General features: G+C 40.9%; 1 protein-coding gene across 1 annotated transcript; it reads left to right on the top strand.

Annotated features, from left to right (window-relative positions):
• Positions 1 to 17,973: 17,973 nt before the first annotated feature.
• LOC308616443 (ubiquitin-associated protein 1-like) lies at positions 17,974 to 22,560 on the top strand (the record flags this gene model as incomplete). The annotated part of the gene is made up of 3 exons (XM_081232680.1): positions 17,974 to 17,988; positions 19,473 to 19,538; positions 21,448 to 22,560. 3 exons carry the CDS (start codon positions 17,974 to 17,976, stop codon positions 22,357 to 22,359), a joined length of 993 nt encoding a protein of 330 aa, XP_081088806.1. The 3' UTR covers positions 22,360 to 22,560.
• Positions 22,561 to 22,869: the final 309 nt, after the last annotated feature.

The following is a 22,869-nucleotide window of genomic DNA, read 5'->3' as shown; positions in this document are numbered from 1 at the left end:
CTTTCTTCTGTTTTGTTTTCTTCAAGAGGATCTTGGCTCTTTGCATTTTCTTATCAATTTTGGAGTCAAATTTGGAATTTTGGCTTGTTGAGTTTTCCAAGACACCATTGAGATTTTAAGTTTTCAACATAGAGGTCTTGCATATCTTTTATTACATAAATTCCTAAGATATTTGAGGATTTTTATGCTATCACTAATGATAATTTAAATTGTATTAGACTTTGAGGCTATAACAGTACATCTCAAGAGTCCCTGCCTTCCAGAATTTCCAGTCTCATGAGGTTAGGGACAAACACAGAAATGGCTTTAATACGAAGTGGACTGCATTGGTTACGACAGGTAGGCAAAGGTTACCATGGAAATACAAATAAAAGAGATTAGCCCATTCTATGGGGTCATGGGGTGGGAGGAAGGGAGAGACATTCTAAGTGTTGAAAATAGACAAGGGTCAGCTAGGTGAGTAAAAGGTAAGGCAAATAGAGGGGGAGGAGAGAACATACTTCACACACACATTTCAGAATGGTAAGATGGAACACTTCCTACCTCAGTGACGAATGAGGTGCCAAAACCAGATTCAGAGACTAGCATAAGTATAAAGCAAATTCCCCCATGGCCATAATTTATAAAAGGAATGTGAATAAACTAGTTCCAAGACTCCCCAATGCTCAACATCACTAATCATTAAAGAAATGTAAATCAAAACTACAATGAGGTATCACCTCATACCAGTCAGAATGGCCATCATTAAAAATTCTACAGGGAGGGCTTCCCAGGTGGCGCAGTGGTTGAGAGTCCGCCTGCCGATGCAGGGGACGCAGGTTCGTGCCCCGGTCCGGGAAGATCCCACATGCCACTGAGAGGCTGGGCCCGTGAGCCGTGGCTGCTGAGCCTGCGCGTCCAGAGCCTGTGCTCCGCAAGGGGAGAGGCCACAGCAGTGAGAGGCCCGCGTACCACAAAACAAACAAACAAACAAAGTACAGGGCTTCCCTCGTGGCGCAGTGGTTGAGAGTCTGCCTGCCGATGCAGGGAACACGGGTTCGTGCCCCGGTTCGGGAAGATCCCACATGCTGCGGAGGGGCTGGGCCCGTGAGCCATGGCTACTGGGCCTGCGCATCTGGAGCCTGTGCTCCGCAACGAGAGAGGCCACAACAGTGAGAGGCCCGTGTACCGCAAAAAAAAAAAAAAAAAAAATCTACAAACAATAAATGCTGGAGAGGGTGTGGAGAAAAGGGAGCCCTCTTGCACTGTTGGTAGGAATGTAAATTGATACAGCCACTATGGAGAACAGTATGGAGGTTCCTTAAAAAACTAAAAATAGAACTACCATATGACACAGCAATCCCACTACTGGGCATATACCCTGAGAAAACCATAATTCAAAATGAGTCATGTACCACAATGTTCATTGCAGCTCTATTTACAATAGCCAGGACATGGAAGCAACCTAAGTGTCCAGCAACAGATAAATGGATAAAGATGTGGCACATATATACAATGGAATATTACTCTGCCATAAAAAGAAACGAAATTGAGTTATTTGTAGTGAGGTGGATGGACCTAGAGTCTGTCATACAGAGTGAAGTAAGTGAGAAAGAGAAAAACAAATACTGTATGCTAACACATATATATGGAATCTATATACATATTTGAATCACTTTGCTATACACCTGAAACTAACATGACATTGTAAATCAACTATATGTCAATTAAAAAACAAAACAAAACAAAAAAAGCCAGCTAGCTTCCTCTACTTGAAGTAGCAGTAGCAGTAGAGTGCTGATTGTTCAGATCCTACAAAATAACTAGTAACCAGTGTGGAAGCAGCCTGTGCACTCTGCAACCAGGGCCCTATTCTAGTCACTGTATGCAGTAGTTTCCCAGAACGATTAGAGAATCAGTGATACTGTGAGTCCTCTTCTATCAAGTATATCACTTTCTGTTATATGTCCATATATCCTTTTCAATCAAAAGCTTCAGGTGGCTTCCACCCAGGTGGGGTCTGATGTAGCTGCTGGTTGACCACAGGCCTTCACACATGGAGAGAACTCTCACTTTTTGAACAGAGATGGAGGTATTTAACTAATCTCTTAACTAGACACATTCTAATTACAAATCAAGAGTGTAATTTGTGACTTAAAATGAGTAACACTGTCCATTAATTAAGATGTCTTGGGATTTGCCCAAGTTTGCATTGGAGGGCAGGGCAAAATTAGCTCTTCTGAATAAAAATGCTAAGGGCTAGTGGGTGACAAAATTGGGTTGTGCTTTGACTACATCACGAATATTGCTAGGTATGCCCAGAAAGTGAAGTACGTGCAAGAAATGACAAGCATACAATTATGACAGGATCTCAGATTTACAGAGGGAAAGTGGGGAGAGATAAGGTAAACTGGGGTCTGTTTGGGAGTTAAGGAAAGACTTTCCAAGCCATACTAAGGAGTTTGGACTTTAACAGGAAATGGAGCACCGCTGAGGAGTTTGTGCAGGAGATTAGTTTGTATTGGGCATTCACTCTGCTCTAGGTTCTGTACTACGTGGTTTACATGAATTATCACACTTAATCTCACAAAAACCCCAGGAAGTAGATAGGATAATTATCTTCATCCTTAAAGTGAGGCAACTGAGGTAGAGAGAGGTCAAGTAACTTGCCTGATGTCACACAACTAACTAGTCAAGAGCAGAGCTCACTGGTGCTTTGTGACCACCTAGATGGGTGGGATAGGGAGGGTGGGAGGGAGGGAGACGCAAGAAGGAAGAGATATGGGTACATATGTATATGTATAACTGATTCACTTTGTTATAAAGCAGAAACTAACACACCATTGTAAAACAATTATACTCCAATAAAGATGTTAAAAAAAAAAAAAAAAAGAACAGAGCTCAGATTCAGCACAGATGCATCTGGGTTGGTTATGTTGTGTCCCTGACCACACTGTACCCTGCCCTCTGTCAGACTGACTGTACCAGAGAGCTAATGAGTTTGTTCATGAGGCACATCTCAGAGTCTAGAACACAAATTCCACTGGTCTCCCTTTGGTAATGAATACATTGGTATTAGTTTTCCCTAAACTACCTATATAAACTGGAAGGAGAGTAGCACTTCAGGAGTATTCCCTGTGAGCACTCTTTGATGTCTGTACAAGATTGCGCAAATTGAGAAAGTTTGCCTTGGGCCATAGACTTCAGAGTACAGTGTGGAAAATTGCCTTTTCTTAAATAGGAAATAGAGATGGTGGTTAAGAGAGTGGAGTCGGGAGTTATTCCACCTGGATTCACAGCCTGGTTCTGCCACTTCCTAGTTGTGTGAGTTTGAGCAAGTTATTCAACCTTCCTGTGCCTAATTTCCCATGTAATAACACCTACCTTGTAGATTAAATTTTATACACACACACACGCACTATACATATATTGCTTAGAACAATGCCTAGCACAAGAAAAGCAGCATTAACTATTGTTATTGTTACTATTGTTGCTTCTATTTTGGCTCATCATGCTAATAACTTCACTATTCAAAGATAATAAAGATACTAAATGTCAGTCAATACTTACTAAGCACATTCATAGCCATTTGTTAGATGGTAGATAGGATATAAATGAATCAGAACACATAATTCCTGCAGATGTTAAGTATGATATAAATGAAACAGATAATTCCTGCCTTCAAGCCTCTTATTGGTGTTAGATGGATGGACTACTTATGATGCCTTGTTTTAAAGCTGCTTTGTGTGTATTTTCTCCTTTGCTTGATTATAAACTCTTTCAAGGTATGAACCAATGTTTATATTTCTTTTGAATATCTCACCTTCTCTCCCTTAGCTGTAAGTCTTTTAAAATCTGGTTGAGTGAACATGAAGCAAATGAGGAACAAATTTATAGGATTACACACCGTTGGGACAGTATAAATGGAATGACTTCATGCTTAGTCTCTCTCCCCCATTCACTGATAACCTTACACCTGGCTCACTGAGTCCCTCTGTCTCTGCTTATGTCCTCATTCTTGGTGACTTCAACAACCACACAGATAATCCATGTGTTTTTTATTCTTTTTTTTGTTATTATTGAGGTGAAATTTACATATGATGAAATCAACCAATTTAAAGTGAAAAATTGAGTGACATTTAGTACATTCACGATGTTGTACAACTACCACCTCTATCTAGTTCCAAAACATTTTCATCACCCCAAAAGGAAATCCCATACTTATTAAGCAATTGTTTCCCATTCTCCCCTTCCCAATCTCCTAGTTTAACCCTCCCACTTAAATGATCTTTTTCTCCAACCCGCCTACACCCATAGTTACCTCTCAAACTCTCTTTAACATCAACTTCCTAAACCTCTGTTTCAAGCATCTTTCTCCCTGGTCACTCCTACAAACATTCTGATTCTGTTTTTTATAGTGCTTACACTCGTGTTCTTCTCAGCATCAAGCTTCCAATACACTGAGTCGATCCTCTTAGGTCTTTACATCTCTCTTTACCCACCATAAATTCTATAGTCTACCATTTAAATTCTTGCCTGTAAATGTTCTTAACTTTCTCTCCCCTCTATCAGCTCTGCACCTGAGAGGCTGATATTGCTGGATAAACCACACAACCGATCACTAATCTCAAAGCTTAGCCCTCAGCACTGCTCCACAAACCCACTGCATTGTTCTGATAAGTTAAGTTATTCTTCATTCCCCAGAGTGGCTCACTCTACTTTCTACTCAAACCTCCAATACCACCCGCCCTCTGTCTCCTCCACTCACTTTCAGCTGAGTGAGTGGCTGAGAAAATAGAAACAATCTATCAAACTCCTCATCCTTCCACCGGGAATCTACCAGCTTTAGAATGATATTCTGGGCCTTCCTTCTTGTACAGTGGGAGAAAGTTCCCTGCTCCTATCAAAGACCAGATCTCTACCAGTGATCTGAATCTCAGCCTCTCTGGCTTTCTAAGGACTTAAAAATCTGCGGTAATTCCCTTTCTCCTCTGTACCGTCAACTTTTCTCCCTGCTGGATGATTGCCACTAGCATATAAACATACTTAGGTTGGCAATCTTTAGAAAAACGTTTTCTTGACTTCATGCCCCACTACCATCATCCCCACAGTGAACATGTTCTGAAAAGCTGTCTATAGCTACTGTCTCAACTTCCTTAGCCCCCATTCTCCCCTCAATCAGCTCCAGTCAGAATTCCATCCCAAATATTCAGCTGAAACTGTTCCAAGCAAGGGCATCAAAGACTTCCTCACTGTCATATCCAATGGTCCCTTGTCAGTCCTCGTTTTATTCTATTTCTCAGCAGCATCTCATAGGTCCATCAATCCTTCTTTGGAAAACACTTCCATTTCTTGATTTCTGCATTGAATTTCCAGGGCTGCTGTAACATATTACCACCAATGGGTGCCTTAAAACAACAGAAATTTAGTTCCTAACAGTTTTGGAAGCTGAGAGTCCAAAATCAATGTATTGACAGCGCCATGCTCCCCCTGAAGGCTCTAGGGAAGACTCACGCCTTGCCTCTTCTTAGCTTCTGGCAGCTCCTAGAAATCCTTGGTGTCCCTTGGCTTATAGATGATGTATCCATCATCACATGGCCTTCATACAGGATATCAGTCTTTAGATCCAGGGCACACCATAATCTAGTAAAAAGCTTATCTGAACTTAACTAATTATATGTGCAAAAACTTTATTTCCAAATATGGTCACATTCTGAGATTCCAGATAGACATGAATTCTGCAGGGGGTCGGGGGACGGGGACACTCACACATACACACACACACACACACACACACACACACACACACACACTATTCAACCCAGTACATGTTCTGTGACTGTGCGGTCTGCTGGCTTTCCTCCTACTTCCTGGCTGGCTCCTTCTTGCTCTTCTTTGGTAGCAACTTTGTTTCCCCTGCCTCAGCTCAAAATATTGCAACCACCCAAGGCTTGGCCCAGGGTCCCCTTGCCTTCTCTAAATGCACGCTCTCTTGAGGGAATATCATCTAATACCATGATTTTGAAATCCCACTGATGACTCCCAAATTTATGCTCCAGCCCTCACCTAAACCCAAATCCCAGCCACATATTGATAATAGTAGTTAACATTTATTGAATACTTACCATGTGCCAGGTCCTACAGTAAGTGCTTTATATGTATTAATTCATTTAATCCTTAAAACAAACTTATGGGTTGAGTACTCTTTTTTTTTTTTTTTGTGGTACGCAGGCCTCTCACTGTTGTGGAGCACAGGCTCCGGACGCGCAGGCCCAGTGGCCATGGCTCACGGGCCCAGCCGCTCCACGGCATGTGGGATCCTCCCGGACCAGGGCACAAACCCGTGTCCCCTGCATCAGCAGGCGGACTCTCAACCACTGCGCCACGAGGGAAGCCTTTTTATCCCTAATTCATAGATGAAGAAACTGAAGCACAAAGGGGTTAAGTAAATTGTTCAAGCCCACATAGCAAGGAGAAGCCAGGATTTGAAACTAGGTAAATTGGGTCCAAAGTCTTCTCTCTTGACCACTATATACTCTGGCTTTCTACTGGGCTCCAGGCTCACATATTCAACTACACACTTGACATCTGCACCTAGATGTCTAATAGACATCTTAGACATGAACTAAATAGAATGCCCCTTAATCTTAACCTACCACCTTAATCTTTCCTCCCCTGTTTCCACATCTCAGTATATGGCACCACCAACACCCAGTTGCTCAAATTAAAATGTGTAGAAATCAAATTTGATTCTGCTCTTTCCACATCCACCCTTTCCTCCATTACCAACAAATCCATCAGTGAGCCAATCAATCAATCAATCAATCCCTGATCTGTCCATTTCTCTACATTTTCACTACCATTCCAGTTCACACTGAGTTATCATCAACTCTCTAGTTACTGCACTTACCTTCTACTTGGTCTTTCTGCTTTCACTTTTGTAGTCTATCTGTAATCCAGCAGCTAAATTAGTTCTTTGAAACATAAATCAGAATGACACACCCAAGTTTCAAAGCTTCCAAAGTACCTGCTTACATTTAGAGTAAAATGCACACTCTTGTTCTTAGCCTACAAGTCCCTGCTTGATCTGACCCTGCTCACCACTCTGCCCTCAATCCTACCACTCTCTTTTTTGCTCAAGTAGCTCAAGGCACGCCCTAACCCCTGCTTTTCCAGAACACCCTAACCTTGTGCCTGTACCAGGTCCTTTGTACCTGTTCATCTTCAAGCTGGAAATGCTGTCATAAATGCTCTACCCTAATATCGTCTTCCCACTATGCAGGTCTCAGCTCAGAGTCCTTTTCTGAACCCTTGTTTAATTTTGTTCCCCAATCACTCTCTATCACACCGCCCTATGTTTGTGTTTTAATAGCATTTATCACTATTTGAAAATACCTTATTTATATATTTGTTTATTTGAATAGAGACGTTATCTGTCTTAATTACAGTTATAGCCTCAATGCCTAGAATGGTGTCCAACGCATAGCAACTGTTCTGTATATATTTTTAAATGGATGAATGAATGAAAATGAGTGAATATATGAGTGAGGTCAATCACGGAAGGCTGTTTGGAGGTCAGTTTTAAATCATAGTCTGAAAGTAGGGAAGATGATGAATTATTAGAGTGGAGAAAGGACATTTTTAGCAAAGAAGATATTCAGAGAAGTGATCCAGTCTTGAATAAGTGACAAACAGAGGCTAGTAACCATACTAATTCAGGTGATGTGGAAAGTTGGTCAATACCCAAGTAAAATTAATTTATCAGAGCAGGGAGTCATAATCATTTGGTTAATCATACTGAATGTCAACTTAAGGAGTTTAAATTCATTTAAATTCATTTATGCCTTCAACAGATATTTATTGAGTTTCTGCTGGGTGCTAGGTACCATCTAGGTGCTTTTTATACAATAATGAGCAAGAGAGATATAATCTCTGTCCTCATGGAGTTTACAATCTAGTGGAAGATTGACATCAAATAATAATATTTCATAAACATTTGCAATTGCCAAACAAACCACCGAAGTGTATGCTGGGTTAATATTTTGATAGCATTAATCAATGTGGTTTCTGTTCCCAGTATTTTCTGTTCCCCTTTGGTCCTTACTCATTCACTCAGCTTAGTATTCTGTATGTAATGACTCAGAAAAGGTATGACACAGCAGAACCCAATATATAACTAACAGTAATCTTGTCCCAGCTTTTGTCTTTAAAATCCCGGTCTTCAGGAGGCACAGAATATAGCTCTGGCATGAAGAGTGATTTTGGAAAATACTTGATGAGTCAAAGCGAATCTTCCTGGCCCAAAGACTAGCACATTTCCAGGTTGGAGAAGAGGAGAATCAGATGGGAAGTGATTAGAGCTTAGATGTTGTTGGATCTCTGGGAAAAGGAGCCTCTATCCTATCTCATTGCCAGCCCATGATCTGGTGAATGACAGAAACCCAAGGTAGGTTTCTGGTGCATGAAACCAGAAGAGAATGGTGGTCCCCTTCTCACATGGAGCCCAGCAAGACGACCAACCTCAGAGTAGAAACGGCTTTGTGATAGGTCTAGGCACTTGACTTTTGAAGCCTCACATAGTCGCCAGTGCTTCTCTTTGGTGCAGAAAAGCAAAGTGATCCAAGGGCGCAGAGGAATAAAACTCAAAAAAAGCTTTGTATTGTTTTGCTGACAGCAAGCCTGTCATTTTCCAACAACAACCAATTCTCTAATTCTCTGATACCAACAGGGTGTCCAACAATTCAATTCAATTCTGATCCTAACTACATGGAATTAGTGCCTACACATAAGTTAAGGGAGTTTGTGGCTCAGTCCAACAAAAATGCCCCCACTTTGCATGCCAGCCACAAATGGGATCCCCAAGCTACTCACACCTGCCCAGCTGATTACACATTTGGGAATTCCCACTATTCCCCTTTCCCCAGGTTCAGTGACTCACTAGAACAACTCATAGAACTAAGGAAAGCTCTATACCTACCATTACAGTTTTATTATAAAGATACAATTCAGAAACAGCCAAATGGAAGAGATGCATGAGGCAAGGGGTGGGGGTGGGGTAAGGCGTACATAGAGAGCTTCTATGTCCTCCTGGGGTGCGCCATCCTCCCAGCACATGGATGTGTTTGTTCACCAACCTGGAAGATCCCCAAACCTTGTCGTTCCAAAGATTTTATTAAAGCTTCATTACATAGACATGATTGATAAAATCACTGACCACTGGTGACTGAACTCAATCTATAGCCCCTCTTCCCTCCCCAAGGTTGGAGGTGTGGCTGAAAGTTCCAACCTTCTCATCATGTGATTTGTTCCTCTAGTGACCAGCCCCCATCCTGAAGCTATCTAGAAGCCAAGAATCACCTCATGAGCATAATTTCAGGTATGCAGGAAAGGGGCTTTTTATGAATAACAAAAGACATTCCTATCGGAAATTCCCATGGTTTTAGGCGTTCTCTGCCAGGAACCAGGAACAAAAACCAAATATATATATATATATATATTTTATTATAATACACACACAGAGAATTTTCCATAACTTAGCGTGGTGCAGGAGCAGCAGAATGGATTGCCCCACACCTAAGGGATAAATGGAAGAAGCCAGGCAGAGCTGTACCTGGAGAGTCCTATAGGTGGGAGCCAGAAGGTGACAGAAGAGGCCAGTGTAGGCTGTTATTGAGAAACTGAGGTGACAAGGGATTTCACAGCAGTCATCAGCTTGAATGAATGACAATCAAGGACCATATTCCTCCTCCCCTAATGTCGTGGTGCTAAGTAAGTCCCTAGGACCCCAGGAAGAAAAGGAGGGTGAGTAATGATTCTAATATTGTTTTTAATTTCTGGTTGAATGGAGGCTCAAATTATTAATGAAGATCAGTTATATTTTTAAAAAGTGAGAGTTTTTGCAGAACTGAGTTTGTAGATTGAGATCCATCTCTGTCATTAAACAGGGCTGTAGAAACTATACAAGATACATGAAAATCCAATTGGATGCTATTTAAATATCAATAAGAGATGAGCTGGACCAGCTAGGAAGAATAAGCTAATTTAGAAATAATTTAACTTAGAAGATAATTTAAGAGATTAAATAAATTCAATTATAAAGTGAAACAACCTAGGTGAGGGATTATAGATTCAAATTTGGTTAGAATTAGGGAAGTGGATATGTGACCCTTTCTGGCTATGGAATCCCTGTTATAATGAACAAACAGGCCTCAGTGTGCTGGGAGAACACAAAATCCTAAGTCCCAGACAAATCATGGGTCAATTTGTATCCTAATTGTCATCCTGCCTGAAAGATAACCCCAAATTGCTTGGTTTAGTGTAACTGTCTGCTTCATCTGTCCATTTTACTTTTTTAAAATTATTTATTTTCTTTTTGCGGTACGCGGGCCTCTCACTGTTGTGGCCTCTCCTGTTGTGGAGCACAGGCTCCGGACGCGCAGGCTCAGCGGCCGTGGCTCATGGACCCAGCTGCTCCGCAGCATGTGAGATCTTCCCGGACCGGGGCATGAACCCGTGTCCCCTGCATCAGCAGGCGGACTCCCAACCGCTGCGCCACCAGGGAAACCCAATATAAGATTTTTAATTGCAGGGTAACTATATATAAGGATCTCTTGGATCCCTAACCAGACTATGAAAACACTATGACTGTCTTATATTTATAAAAGTATGGGTGCATTCTGAACTGTCATATATATATATATATTTTTTTTGGCTGTATGTGGGCCTCTCACTGTTGTGGCCTCTCCCCTTGTGGAGCACAGGCTCCGGACGCCAGGCTCAGCGGCCATGGCTCACGGGCCCAGCCGCTCCACAGCACGTGGGATCTTCCCGAACCGGGGCACGAACCCGTGTCCCCTGCATCGGCAGGCGGACTCTCAACCACTGAGCCACCAGGGAAGCCCTGTCATATATTTTTTTTAAAATTTTACTTTATATTGGAGTATAGTTGGTTAACATTGTTGTCTTAGTTTCAGGTGTACAACAAAGTGATTCAGTTATACATATACATGTATCTATTCTTTTTCAAATTCTTTTCTCAAAAGAATTTGTAGGTTGTTACAGAATATTGAGCAGAGTTCCCTGTGCTATACAGCGTCCTTGTTGGTTATCCATTTTAAATATAGCAGTGTGTACTTGTCAATCGCAAATTCCCTAACTATCCTTCCCTGCCACACTTTGCCCCTGGTAACCATAAGATCGTTCTCTAAGTAATTCCAGGAAGGTTTAGAATTGCAATTAGAGATAATGGAGTAAATGATGATAAATGATTAATTCAAACTTATTATATTGATATATTGTGGTAAGTAGAGGAATAATAGGGGTGTGCTTGCTGTTTAGAATACTTGTAATGTCTTGGAGAATTTTGTATATTAGCAAATCAAACAGAATTGTCTGTGATTTCAAATTGTAGTATAAATTGAACAATCATTTGATTTGTGATTTTAAGTTCAGTTAATAAGAACATTTTACTAAATTTAAAGACAGTACTGAAATACTTAAGAGAATCTAATATTCACCATATTTATGTGTTTAATATATTACTTAAATTATTTTTGTTAGACAGTTGAATGACAAAATAACAATTACACTAAATTTATAAATGTAATTTATAATGTTTGAGAAACTAAAATTAAGTTTGTAAATGGCCTCACACATTAATGAAGGTCTCCTTAAAAGTAAATGCAAAAAAGTTTTGTCTAGTGGCTTCCCTGGTGGCACAGTGGTTAAGAATCTTCCTGCCAACGCAGGGGATACGGGTTCCAGCCCTGGTCCGGGAAGATCCCACATGCCGCAGAGCAGCTAAGCCCGTGTGCCACAACTACTGAGCCTGCGCTCTAGAGCCCAGGAGCCACAACTACCGAGCCCACGTGCCACGACTACTGAAGCCTGCGCACCTAGAATCCGTGCTCCATAACAAGAGAAGCCACCGCAATGAGAAGCTGGCACCGCAACAAAGAGTAGCCCATGCTCACCACAACAAGAGAAAGCCCGCGTGCAGCAACGAACACCCAACGCAGCCAAAAATAAATAAATTTATTTATGGGAAAAAAAAGTCTTGTCTACTTATAAATAGAGCAATGTATTTTTATTTTGAATTCAGAGGCTTGTGGACAAAAAATATTGCCTGCCATTTCAGTAAACAAAAAATGTTGCCTGCCATTCCAGTAAACTACAAATGTTGCCCACAGTCAAGTCATCAGCCACTGCAGGTGTCTCCAGCGGTACACCCTGAAGGGAATTCATGATGGAGAAAACAGGATGCCAGTCCTAGATAGTTAAGATGCATATCTAAGGAATGATTTCAGTGAGCTCAGATTTTTGCATCTTCCCATACTTAGAGAAGCACTAAAATCATTAACTTGAAATGTCTTTTTTTTTTTAAGATTAGCAACAATCTTTTCATGTTTGACAACTTTTTTTTTTTTTCAGCCAGAACTCCTATGTATCCTGGTTCCTCCCTTACGTCTTATGAGCAGTTCCTCAGAGCTATTTGAAAGGCTGTCTCCTGGGCTATAGTCCTTAGTAAGATCCCCGAATAAAACATAACTCGCAAATTTTAGGTTGTTCATTTTTCTTCAGTCAACAGGCTTAAAGATGAATAGATTTTTGATATTATAACCTTAAGTGGAGTATTAAATTTTAAAATCAAACTAATCATTGCTAATCTTTTCTAGATACAAAAACTGCCACCAAAAAGCTCATACTGACAGAACCCACTATAGTGCCTTGAAGGCAAAGAGTACAATGCCATGAAAGAGAGAAATTGAAGTTTAATTTAGATTCGGGGTTCAAGGCAGGCTTCTCTAAGAAAATGTGTTGTGAGCAGAAACCTCAGAAAAAGGGATGACCAGGGGAAGAACAAAGAGGGGGAGTTCCAGGTGGGATCCTGGAAAGAGTTTGGTGGGTGGAGGAACTGAAAAAGTCCAGTGTACCTGGAACAAAATGAATCATCCCCACAGATGGGGCTGGATGGAGAGGGAGTTTAGGCCTGGTCATACAGACCTTCAGAGGTCATGTTCAGTCATCTATTAAACAAATACAAATACTATACAAATTCCTAAGTGTAACGGAAAACCACTGAGCATTTTAAAGAGAGGCCATAGGTTCTGAGTATGGGCACTGTACCACTCCATGGGACACTGCTGACAAAGTCCCTAGTGTGGCACATTGCCTCCCTGATGGTGACACAGTAAAATTAGGGTTTTAAAAGAACACTCTGGGTACTGTGTGGAAAAGAATTATAGGGCCAGAGTGGAAGCAGGGAACTCATTTAAATGGCTAATGCAGTCTTCAATCAAGTGGTCTAGCATAATATTTGTAATAAGGAAAATTGGACAGATCACATTTGCTGTTTCCACGGTAGGCAGTAGAAGCTCAGGTAGATTCCTAAATTTGAGAGCAACCTGATTTAAATGTGCTTTAGAAAAATTAATCTTCCAGCCAGTGGCAGGCCAGAGCTGATCTGTAGCAGCACACACTGGCTCATAAAAGCTAATTGTGTGCACTTCTCCTTAATTCCTCATTCAGTGACACCAAGTTAATAGTCTGAAATCTGTCTTGGTAGGGGTATTTAAACCATGGAAATTGGCAAGTGCTACAAACAGAGCTTCTTTCTCCAAAGAACTGGTTGTGATACATTTACCAGCACACCACACCTTCCAGCTCTTTTTGATATTTCAACACTAGAATACTATTTATAGAATCAGTGCATAAGATATGGTATGAAGTTATGGAACATTCACAAGACTGCTATAGTTAAAATGAAAGAGATAATTATGAGAGACACTGGGAAGAAAAAATTCTGTAAGATTTGATGGTTTATAAATGGCAGCAATGGGAAGAGAGGAACAGATTGTATTTTATCACCTGGAACAAGGAATCATTTCCAGAGCCCATCTCTCTGGTGAAGATAACAGAGAGAATATTACACAGTTTGGTTCCCTGTCATATGTATTTTAAATGTTCCTGCTTCAGCTGTCAAGGATTTTAAGCACCTTTTTAAAATTCCACATTATTGTAGCTCAGAGTTCTGAACTCTAACACCATTTACTGGTGGAATTAAATGAATGGAATAATGATTGAATCCCAATCTTTGAGTCACTGAGTGTAACTGTCTTGCCAAAACAAAAGCTCTGCAGAGATCTGGAGAAGAACATTCTTTAAAACTCAAAAACATCTTCCACTTTGTGATGTCACAGAATCAAGGCAGCATGGGTGGAGACAAACTCTGGCTTTAAATAGATGTGTGGAAAGTTCACATAAGGGCTTCTAAAGAGCATCAGCCAAGGAAGTAGAAGGAGATACTAAGGGATCGCTCCAAATATTTTTTTACATGAAAATAAGTATTCTGTAGAATTGAAAACTTATGTCCCAAGAATAATACTAAACACCCTTTATCATAAACTCATACATACAGCATTTCAGAGGTACTAAATGTGTTAACTCTTAATTAGTATTAAAAATATAATTACATAAAAACATATAAATATATAAAATACATTAAAAAACAAATTCAAAATGGATCAAAGCTTTAAATGTAAAACCTGAAGCCATAAAACTAAAAGAAAACATAGGCAGTACATTCTTCAGTATCAGTCTTATCAATACTTTTTTGGGGTATGTCTTCTCAGAAAAGGGCAACAAAAGCAAAAATAAACATATGGGACTGCATCAAACTAAAAAGCTTTTACACAGTGAAGGAAGCTATCCACAAAATGAAAAAGCAGCCTACTGAATGGGAGAAGATATTTGCAAATGATATAACTCATAAGGGGGGTTAATATCTAAAATGTATAAAGAACTCATACAACACACCAAAAAAAACAAACAACCCAATTAAAAAATGAGCAAAGGACCTGAAGAGACATTTTTCCAAAGAAGACATACAGATGACCAACAAATGCTCAACATCATTCATCATCAAGGAAATGCAAATCAAAACCACAATGAATATCACCTTATACCTGTCAGAATGGCTATTATCAAAAAGACAACAAATGGGCTTCCCTGGTGGCGCAGTGGTTGAGAGTCCACCTGCCGATGCAGAGGACACAGGTTCGTGCCCCGGTCCGGGAAGATCCCACATGCCGCGGAGCGGCTGGACCCGTGAGCCATGGCCACTGAGCCTGAGCATCCGGAGCCTGTGCTCCACAATGGTAGAGGCCACAACAGTGAAAAAAAAAAAAAGACAATAAATAAGTTTTGGTGAGGATGTGGAGAAAAGGAAATCCTCTTACACTGTTGGTAAGAATGTAAATTGGTGCAGCCAGTATGGAAAACATTTGGAGGTTCCTCAAAAAATTAAAAATAGAACCACTATACAATCTAGCAATTCCAGTCCTGGGTATTTATCCAAAGAAAATAAAAACACTAATTCTAAAAGATATATGCACCCCTGTGTTCATTGCACCATTATTCACAATAGCCAAGATATGGAAGCAAGCTAACTGCCCATCAACAGATGAATGGTTAAATAAGATGTGAGATTTTATACATATATAATATATATATATACACATATAATATACACATAATGGAATATTACTCAGCTATAAAAAAGAATGAAATCTTGTCATTTGGAACAATATGGATGGATCTAGAGGGTATTATGCTAAGTAAAATAAGTCACACAGAGAAAGACAAATATCATATAATTTCACTTATATGTGGAGTCTACAAAACAAATGAACAAACATAACAAAACAGAAACAGTCATTGATACAGAGAACAAACAGGTAGTAGCCAGAGGAGAGGGGAATGAGGGGAACTAGGGAAATAGGTGAGGGAAATTAAGAGATACAAACTTCCAGTTACAAAAATGAGTCACAGGGATGAAATGTACAGCATGGGAAATATAGTCAATAATAATGTACTATCTTTGTATGGTGACAGATGGTAACAAGACTTATCACGGTGATCATTTTGTAATGTATAGAAATATCAAATCACTATGTTGTACATCAGGAACTAACATAGTGCTGTGGATCAAGTATACTTCAGAAACAAAGAAACAAACTCAGAAAAAGAGATCAAGTTTGTGGTTATCAGAGGTGGGGGTGAGGGGAAATTGGATGAAGGTGGTCAAAAGGTACAAACTTCCAGTTATAAGAGAAATAAGTACTAGGGATATAATGTACAAGGTGATTAATATAATTAACACTGCTGTATGTTATATATGAAAGTTGATAAGAGAGTAAATCCCGAGTTCCCATCACAAGGAAAAATGTTTTTTTCTTTTATTTTGTATCTATTTTAGTTGATGGATGTTCACTAAAATTATTGTGGTCATGTTTTCATGATGTATGTAGGTCAAATCATCATGCTGTACACCTTAAACTTATACAGTACTGTATGTCAATTATATCTCAATAGAACTGGAAAAAAACCAAAATAACTAAATAAAATAAAGTAATAATGATTTTATTATTTCTTAATTCTTTCAGCAAACCTTTGTTGAAGGCTTCCATGTGACAACTAGTTCCCTAGATCCTGGAGATAGGAAAATGAATAATTTGGGCACACTAACTGGGGAAGATAGAGTCATAAACAGACTAGAGTACAATGCAGACAATGCAGGAATTCAGTATTTAGAAGATACTATGTAAACCCAAGCAGTGCACACAACTCAGTGTTGAAGGAACAGAGGCGGCTTCTTGGGGGAGATGATGTTAATCTGAATCTTAAACTTCATCTTAACCAGATGAAGTGTGTGTATGGAGTGAGGAAATTCCAGGCAGAGAGGAGAGCATGCCAAAAGACACAGAAGAGAAATGACAGAGTGATGCAGCTTTAGATCCTTACCTGAAAGGCAGATGAAATAAGTGAGGATGTTGGAGACTTTCAAATTTTCAATGGTATACCAAGGAGAGGGCAACTGGAGTGGTTTGCCCCAGGTGCAGGCAAAAAGGGGGTGCACTATCTGTGGGGTATTTGAAAGCAATAATAATTAAATTGCCAACAATTCTAAACAATAATAAAATACTCCTCTCTTTCATGGTGGTCACCCCACTGAATGCACCACTGCATGTTTTTCCTGAAGATCTGGGGCAAGGAAGTGACATAATCAGCTACCTGACCCGTGCAGATACAGAGATCCTGGTGGCAGTAACATGTCAGTGAGAGAACCTTTTGTTTTATCCCTACTTGCCATCCCAGACAGATGAAGAGCACCTCCAGTGAACATCCTCAGAGCACTAAACACTTTTCCTTAGTAACTTCAGCAGTTTATAATCGTATCTACCAAATGAAGGAGAGAGAAAGAAAATGCAGGAGAAAGGTTTCCAGAAGATACATAGAGTTTGGGATTAGTTAAGTTGTTATTGGCTTGTGGGAGATCAAGAGGAGATATATAGCAACTGGACATAGATTTTGCGCTGGAACTGTAGATTCAGGAATCATTAGCCTAGAGGTGGTGGTTAAATCTTTGGGAATGGAAGAGGTAACCTGGGAAAACTGAGAGAGACAGTGGGCCGAAGAAGGAACACTGGGAAGCTGAATATTTCATGGGCAAAAGATGGAACAAAAGTCCAAGAAAGAGACAGTGAATGGATGCTCAGAGACCTAAGAAGAATCTGGATAGCACAAAACTGTGGCAAGACTTCTCAGGACCAAGGGGAGAGAGAGAATCTGAGATAATTCCAAAGAGTTAAATATCAGTGAGTGTCCTTGAGGAAAGAGGTCAAACTCGTGGTATCTGTATTGGGAGGTGGCTAGAAGGTTGGGAATACAATGGCAAAAACCCTAGAAGCATTTGAGAATTACAGACTCTCATTGTATTGCTTAAGTGGATCTATGGTTTCCCTACCCAAGTCCCATATTGAGCCCGGGAGGTGACAAGATCCCAGAGTTTACCCACAGCCCAGGGTGTAAGGGAATAAAGTGGACATGGCCCAGTATGGCTCAGGAGCCCAGTGAGTGTCTCCCTTGCCTTAAAAACAGCATGTGCCCACGAAAGAGACTCACCAGACCAGAAAAGTCAGGATCCTAGGTGGACGGATGACCAAAGACGAGGTGGGATGGGGCACATCTCAGAAGATGCCATTTTTCTAAGAGCTGAGGCCCAGATGTGCCCCACATGTGACTCAACATTACTTAAGCCTGTGCCCCCCACCCTGCCTCCACTTAAATATTATCTCAGAAAAACTCACATTATCTAAGGATAAGTTTTTGTCCCTGGGTGGAATAATAACAAAAAATAAAATTAAGGTCCAGATATAGAAAAATAAAGTAACATTTCTTACATACTTCAGTTTGTGCACTGGAATCCATATGTTTATTATTATAGAAAAAAACAGCGTAAACTTTGTAAATCCGAGACTCATTGGATCTTTTCACTATATGACATTGCATTCAAAGAAGTACAATCCAAACAGCTAAGAACAATGCAAATGAAAATCTGAGCTTTAGCTTGCACTGCTCAAAAATCTTCTAACCGCCCAGGAACATTCTTCCTCTGTGCTTTTCTCTCTTCCACATTCTCCTCATACCCCTCTACCTCCCCAAAACGTTTTCTCCTACAGTTTGCACTGATATTTTGCTTTCTAAGTTCCCTAATCTTTCTTTCTTAGTTTTTTAGTAGATCGATTGAACTTCCCTTTCCTTCTTCCTCTCCTCTTCCTCTTTCTCTTTTTCTTCCTTCCTCCCTCCCAAGGTAGAGAAGAATTGTGAATCTACTCAGGCAAAGAGAGCAGCATCTTTACAAGAGGATAGTGGGGAAAGAGAAAACCAGAAAAACTTAAAGGTTTATTTCTTAACCACATCTCTTAAGAAAATATGGATAAGCAAAAGAGGAAACTAAATTACCTGAAATTCCACTACTGTAAACACGTTGATATACTTTCAGACTTTTTCCTATTTATAACACAAAAAATATAAATGACAAAAAATGGCCTCATAATATATATACTTTTGTAGCCCCATTCAAGCAACTTAACTATATTATGAATTTCTTTCTGTCTTACTCTTTATATGCACATCATTAATTTTAAGAGCTACATGACATTCCATTGTTTGAATATGCCATAATTTATGAACTTTGTCTCCACTGTAAGACACTTAGGTTGTTTCCCCTGTTATACAATTATACACACTGTTATTGTCCTTTATTCAGTTGTGCAATTATTTTCATATGATTAATTACTAGGTGTGAATACTCTGGTCAAAAAGCACACATACTACATTAATTTTCTAGGGCTGATGAAACAGAGTATCACACCTGGGTGGTTTAAACAAGAGAAATTTATTGTCTCATAGTTCTGGAGGCCTGAAGTCCAAGATGAACCTGTTGGCAGGGTTGATTTCTTCTGGGGACCATAAGGAGAATCTGCTCCATGCCTCTCTCCTAGTTTCTGGTGGTTTGCTGGCAATCTTTGGCGTTCCTTGCCTTCTGCTGCATCACCCTATCTCAGTCTTACTCTCCGCATGGCACTCTCCCTGTGTGCCTGTTCAGGTCCAAATTTCCCCTTTCTATAAGGTCACAAGTCATATTGGATTAGGGGGCCACCCCACTCCAGTATGACCTCATCTATAATGACCCTATTTCCAAAGAAGGTGACATCGAGGTACTAGATGTGAGGACTCCCACGTACGAATTGAGGGGAGACAATTCAACTCATCATATCTTTAATACTTTTTATATACATTTAATAAAATTTTAGAGTGCATCTTTTTTTTTTTTTTTTCGGTACGTGGGCCTCTCACTGTTGTGGCCTCCCCCGTTGCGGAGCACAGGGTCTGGACGCGCAGGCTCAGCAGCCATGGCTTACGGGCCTAGCCGCTCCGCGGCATGTGGGATCTTCCCGGACCAGGGCACAAACCCGTGTCCCCTGCATCGGCAGGCGGACTCAACCACTGCGCCAGCAGGGAAGCCCTCGAGTGCATATTTGAGAGATGTAAATGAGGTAGCACTGACAGGATTTGGGTGACTTATTATAATTGGGAAAGGGATCAGAGGAAAGTAATGTATTGGGTGATTTCTAAATACTGTCCATGAGCAACTGAGTAAAATTCAGGAAAAATATACTGGGAGAGTGAATCTAGTTGGTGATGAGTTACGTTTTAGATAAACTGAATCTGAGACATTACAGAACCAACAAGTGGAAAGGTCTAATGAATAGCTATATGTGTGGGTCTGGAGTTTAGGAAAGACACAAATTTGTGAATCATCATTACTTAAGTGGAAGTTGAAAGTCATGAAATCACCCACTAAAGACACCCAGTAACATGAGATAGAAAGAGGACCAAGGACAGAATCCTAGAAAGAAAGAATGAGTGAACTTAATAAACAGAAAATGTTGGAGAAGATGGGAGAATGGGTTGCTGTTATTGGAGAAAGGAACATGGATGGGATCTTGGAATTTGATATAATGAATGTTTCAGACAGTGGAGATTTCATAGAATATTAACAAAATTTTTTATTGAGGTGAAATTCAAATAACACAAAATTCATCATATTAACCATTTTAAAGTTTACAGTTCAATGTCTTTTACTACATTCACAGCATGGCCCAGCACATCCTTCACTTCAACAATAAACATCTCTAGACAAGTGCTGGATTTTGGTTTTTGTCCACACAACTTGAAAACAGAAGTGATGCAGCTTCTAATGAGCCTATTTCTGAAGATCAGAATCATAGGAAAAATGCATCTTTGCTTTCTCCTATAGTAATTAGGATATTTTCTCTCTTGGCTTCATTCCTATTAAGCGATCATTGCAAGCCTCAAATGGAAGATAGAATTATAATTCTTAAGATACTGTCTTACAACTGTAGACTATCTAAATGTGAATCTTAAAAGTAAATTGTTTCCATTTTATTATATTTGTAGGTAGAGTAATTACAGTATTTTTATTGTTGACACATCCACTAAAATAATCCAGAAACACAGTAAGAATTTTGTCTTCTAAAATAATTTTGATTATTTTCTCTTTTAGTTTCATTGCTATTAGTTAACTGATATAACACTGCTCAAATGGAAGCATGATAGAAATATTCTCTGGATGTTGTACACATATACATTATATGAATGGGAGTTTTATTAGTAAATTGCTTCCATTTTATTCAATATCTACATATACTATTTTTTGATGTTGCTATTTAACAAGTCTCTTCTATTGATTGAGGAAAACACAGTAATTTTTTCTCTTAAAGTATTTTTCAGTGTTCTCTTCTTTAGTTTTTCTGCTGTAGTTATGTCATTACACAATTGCTCAAATGGAAGCTCAATGGAACTGTAATTTTAAAAATAATGTTTATAAATTTATGTAAAAGTGAATGCCATCTTCTATCTGTAGAGAGTATGAAGACAGTATTTCAATTCTTGGTGTTTACTTTAAGTCCTCAATAACATGAACTGTAGTTGTAGTAAGAGTTTTACATGAGCAATTATAACACATAGAGACATTTGAAATTCAAAGTCTAGTTCTTTATACCAGAGGCTGAATTTACTCTAATTAAAGGCTAATGTCTTGAGCCCATGCCTGCCACAGCTGAAGGTCCTGAGGCTAGACCGCAGGAGCATCCTGAGGAGGAAGAGGTGGAGGAGAAGGACCAGGATGAGGAAGAAGCCTCTGCCATGGAGGAAGAGCCGGACCCCTGCAGCCCCCAGCCCAGCTCCTCGGCGAGTCCCAGCCTGGGCCAACACCGGTGCTCGCTGGACGTGCTGCGCGGCGTGAGGTCGGAGCTGGCAGGGGCGCGGCGGCGGCTCTCTGAGTGCAGGCTGGCCGCCCGCCCCCGCAGTCTCCTGCACCGCATCCGCCACCGAGCTCGGAGCCTCTGCCCTGGCCCCGCGTCACCCCTGGGCCCGGCACTCCCGCTCCCCAGCGCCCCCGCGACACCCCCGGGCCCCGAGCCATCGCTCCCCAGCACCCCTGCGCTGCCCCCGCGGCCCTCCACGGCTGGCGCCGTGCCCCCGCTGCGGAGCCACAGGCCCGCGGTTGCGTCCCTCAGCCCGCATGCCTGCCTGCCACCTCCTGGGCAGGTGCCCCAGCCTCTCGCCACCCACAGATTGCACCCTGATTCTGCTGACTTGCTGTCTGCCCTGAGCCAGGAGGAGCAAGACCTCATCGGGCCAGTGGTCGCCCTGGGGTATCCCTTGCACAGGGCCATCATGGCTCTACAGAAGACTGGGCGGCAGAGCCTGAGCCAGTTTCTCAGCTACCTTAGTTCCTGTGACCGGCTATTGCGACAGGGCTACGAGGAAGGCCTGGTGGATGAGGCCATGGAGATGTTCCAGTTCTCCGAGAGCCAGGCAGGGGAGTTCCTGCGCCTCTCGGAGCAGTTCAGCGACATGGGCTTCCAGCAGGACCGGATCAAGGAGGTGCTGCTGGTCCACGGCAACCGCCGTGAGCAAGCCTTGGAGGAGCTGGTAGCCTGCGCCCAGTGACCCTGGACGCACCTTGCAGTGCCCACGCATCCCTGGCAGTCCATCCTGACTGTATTATGAAGACCTCATAAGAATAACAAATTGATGCATACTCGTTGTAAAAATGCAAATGATGCCAAGCGTGGGAATAAATACTGTAAAGGAGGCAAAACTTTACCCATCTTAGGATTTCAACTGGGGCTCTTTAACAAAAAGAGATTAACAAGAGAAAAATAAAAGTTTATTAATGCATGCGGCACACATCATGCCTGAGAAACTTCAATGAAAAGTAACTCAAAATAGCAGTTTAGAACTCTGGCTTATATAGCATCTTCAACAAAGAGCAATACATTTGTAGAGAAATGACAGGACAAAGGAAAACAGTTTTAGGCTTCCAAGGATGGCAAACTGTGGGAAGGTAAACATATGGGAGGGAACTAATGGAGTAAGGTTTGTTTGTAGGTTTCCCTGGTACATTTCTGGGCTGACAAGAATCTGTCTCCAGAAAAGGAGAATTTATATCCTGCCTTT

This window comes from Mesoplodon bidens, assembly GCF_964165515.1.
Source record: "Mesoplodon bidens genome assembly, chromosome: 4".
Taxonomy (NCBI): Eukaryota; Metazoa; Chordata; class Mammalia; order Artiodactyla; family Ziphiidae; genus Mesoplodon; species Mesoplodon bidens.
Note: the sequence above shows the minus strand (reverse complement) of the source record. Positions and strands in the feature narration are given on the sequence as shown.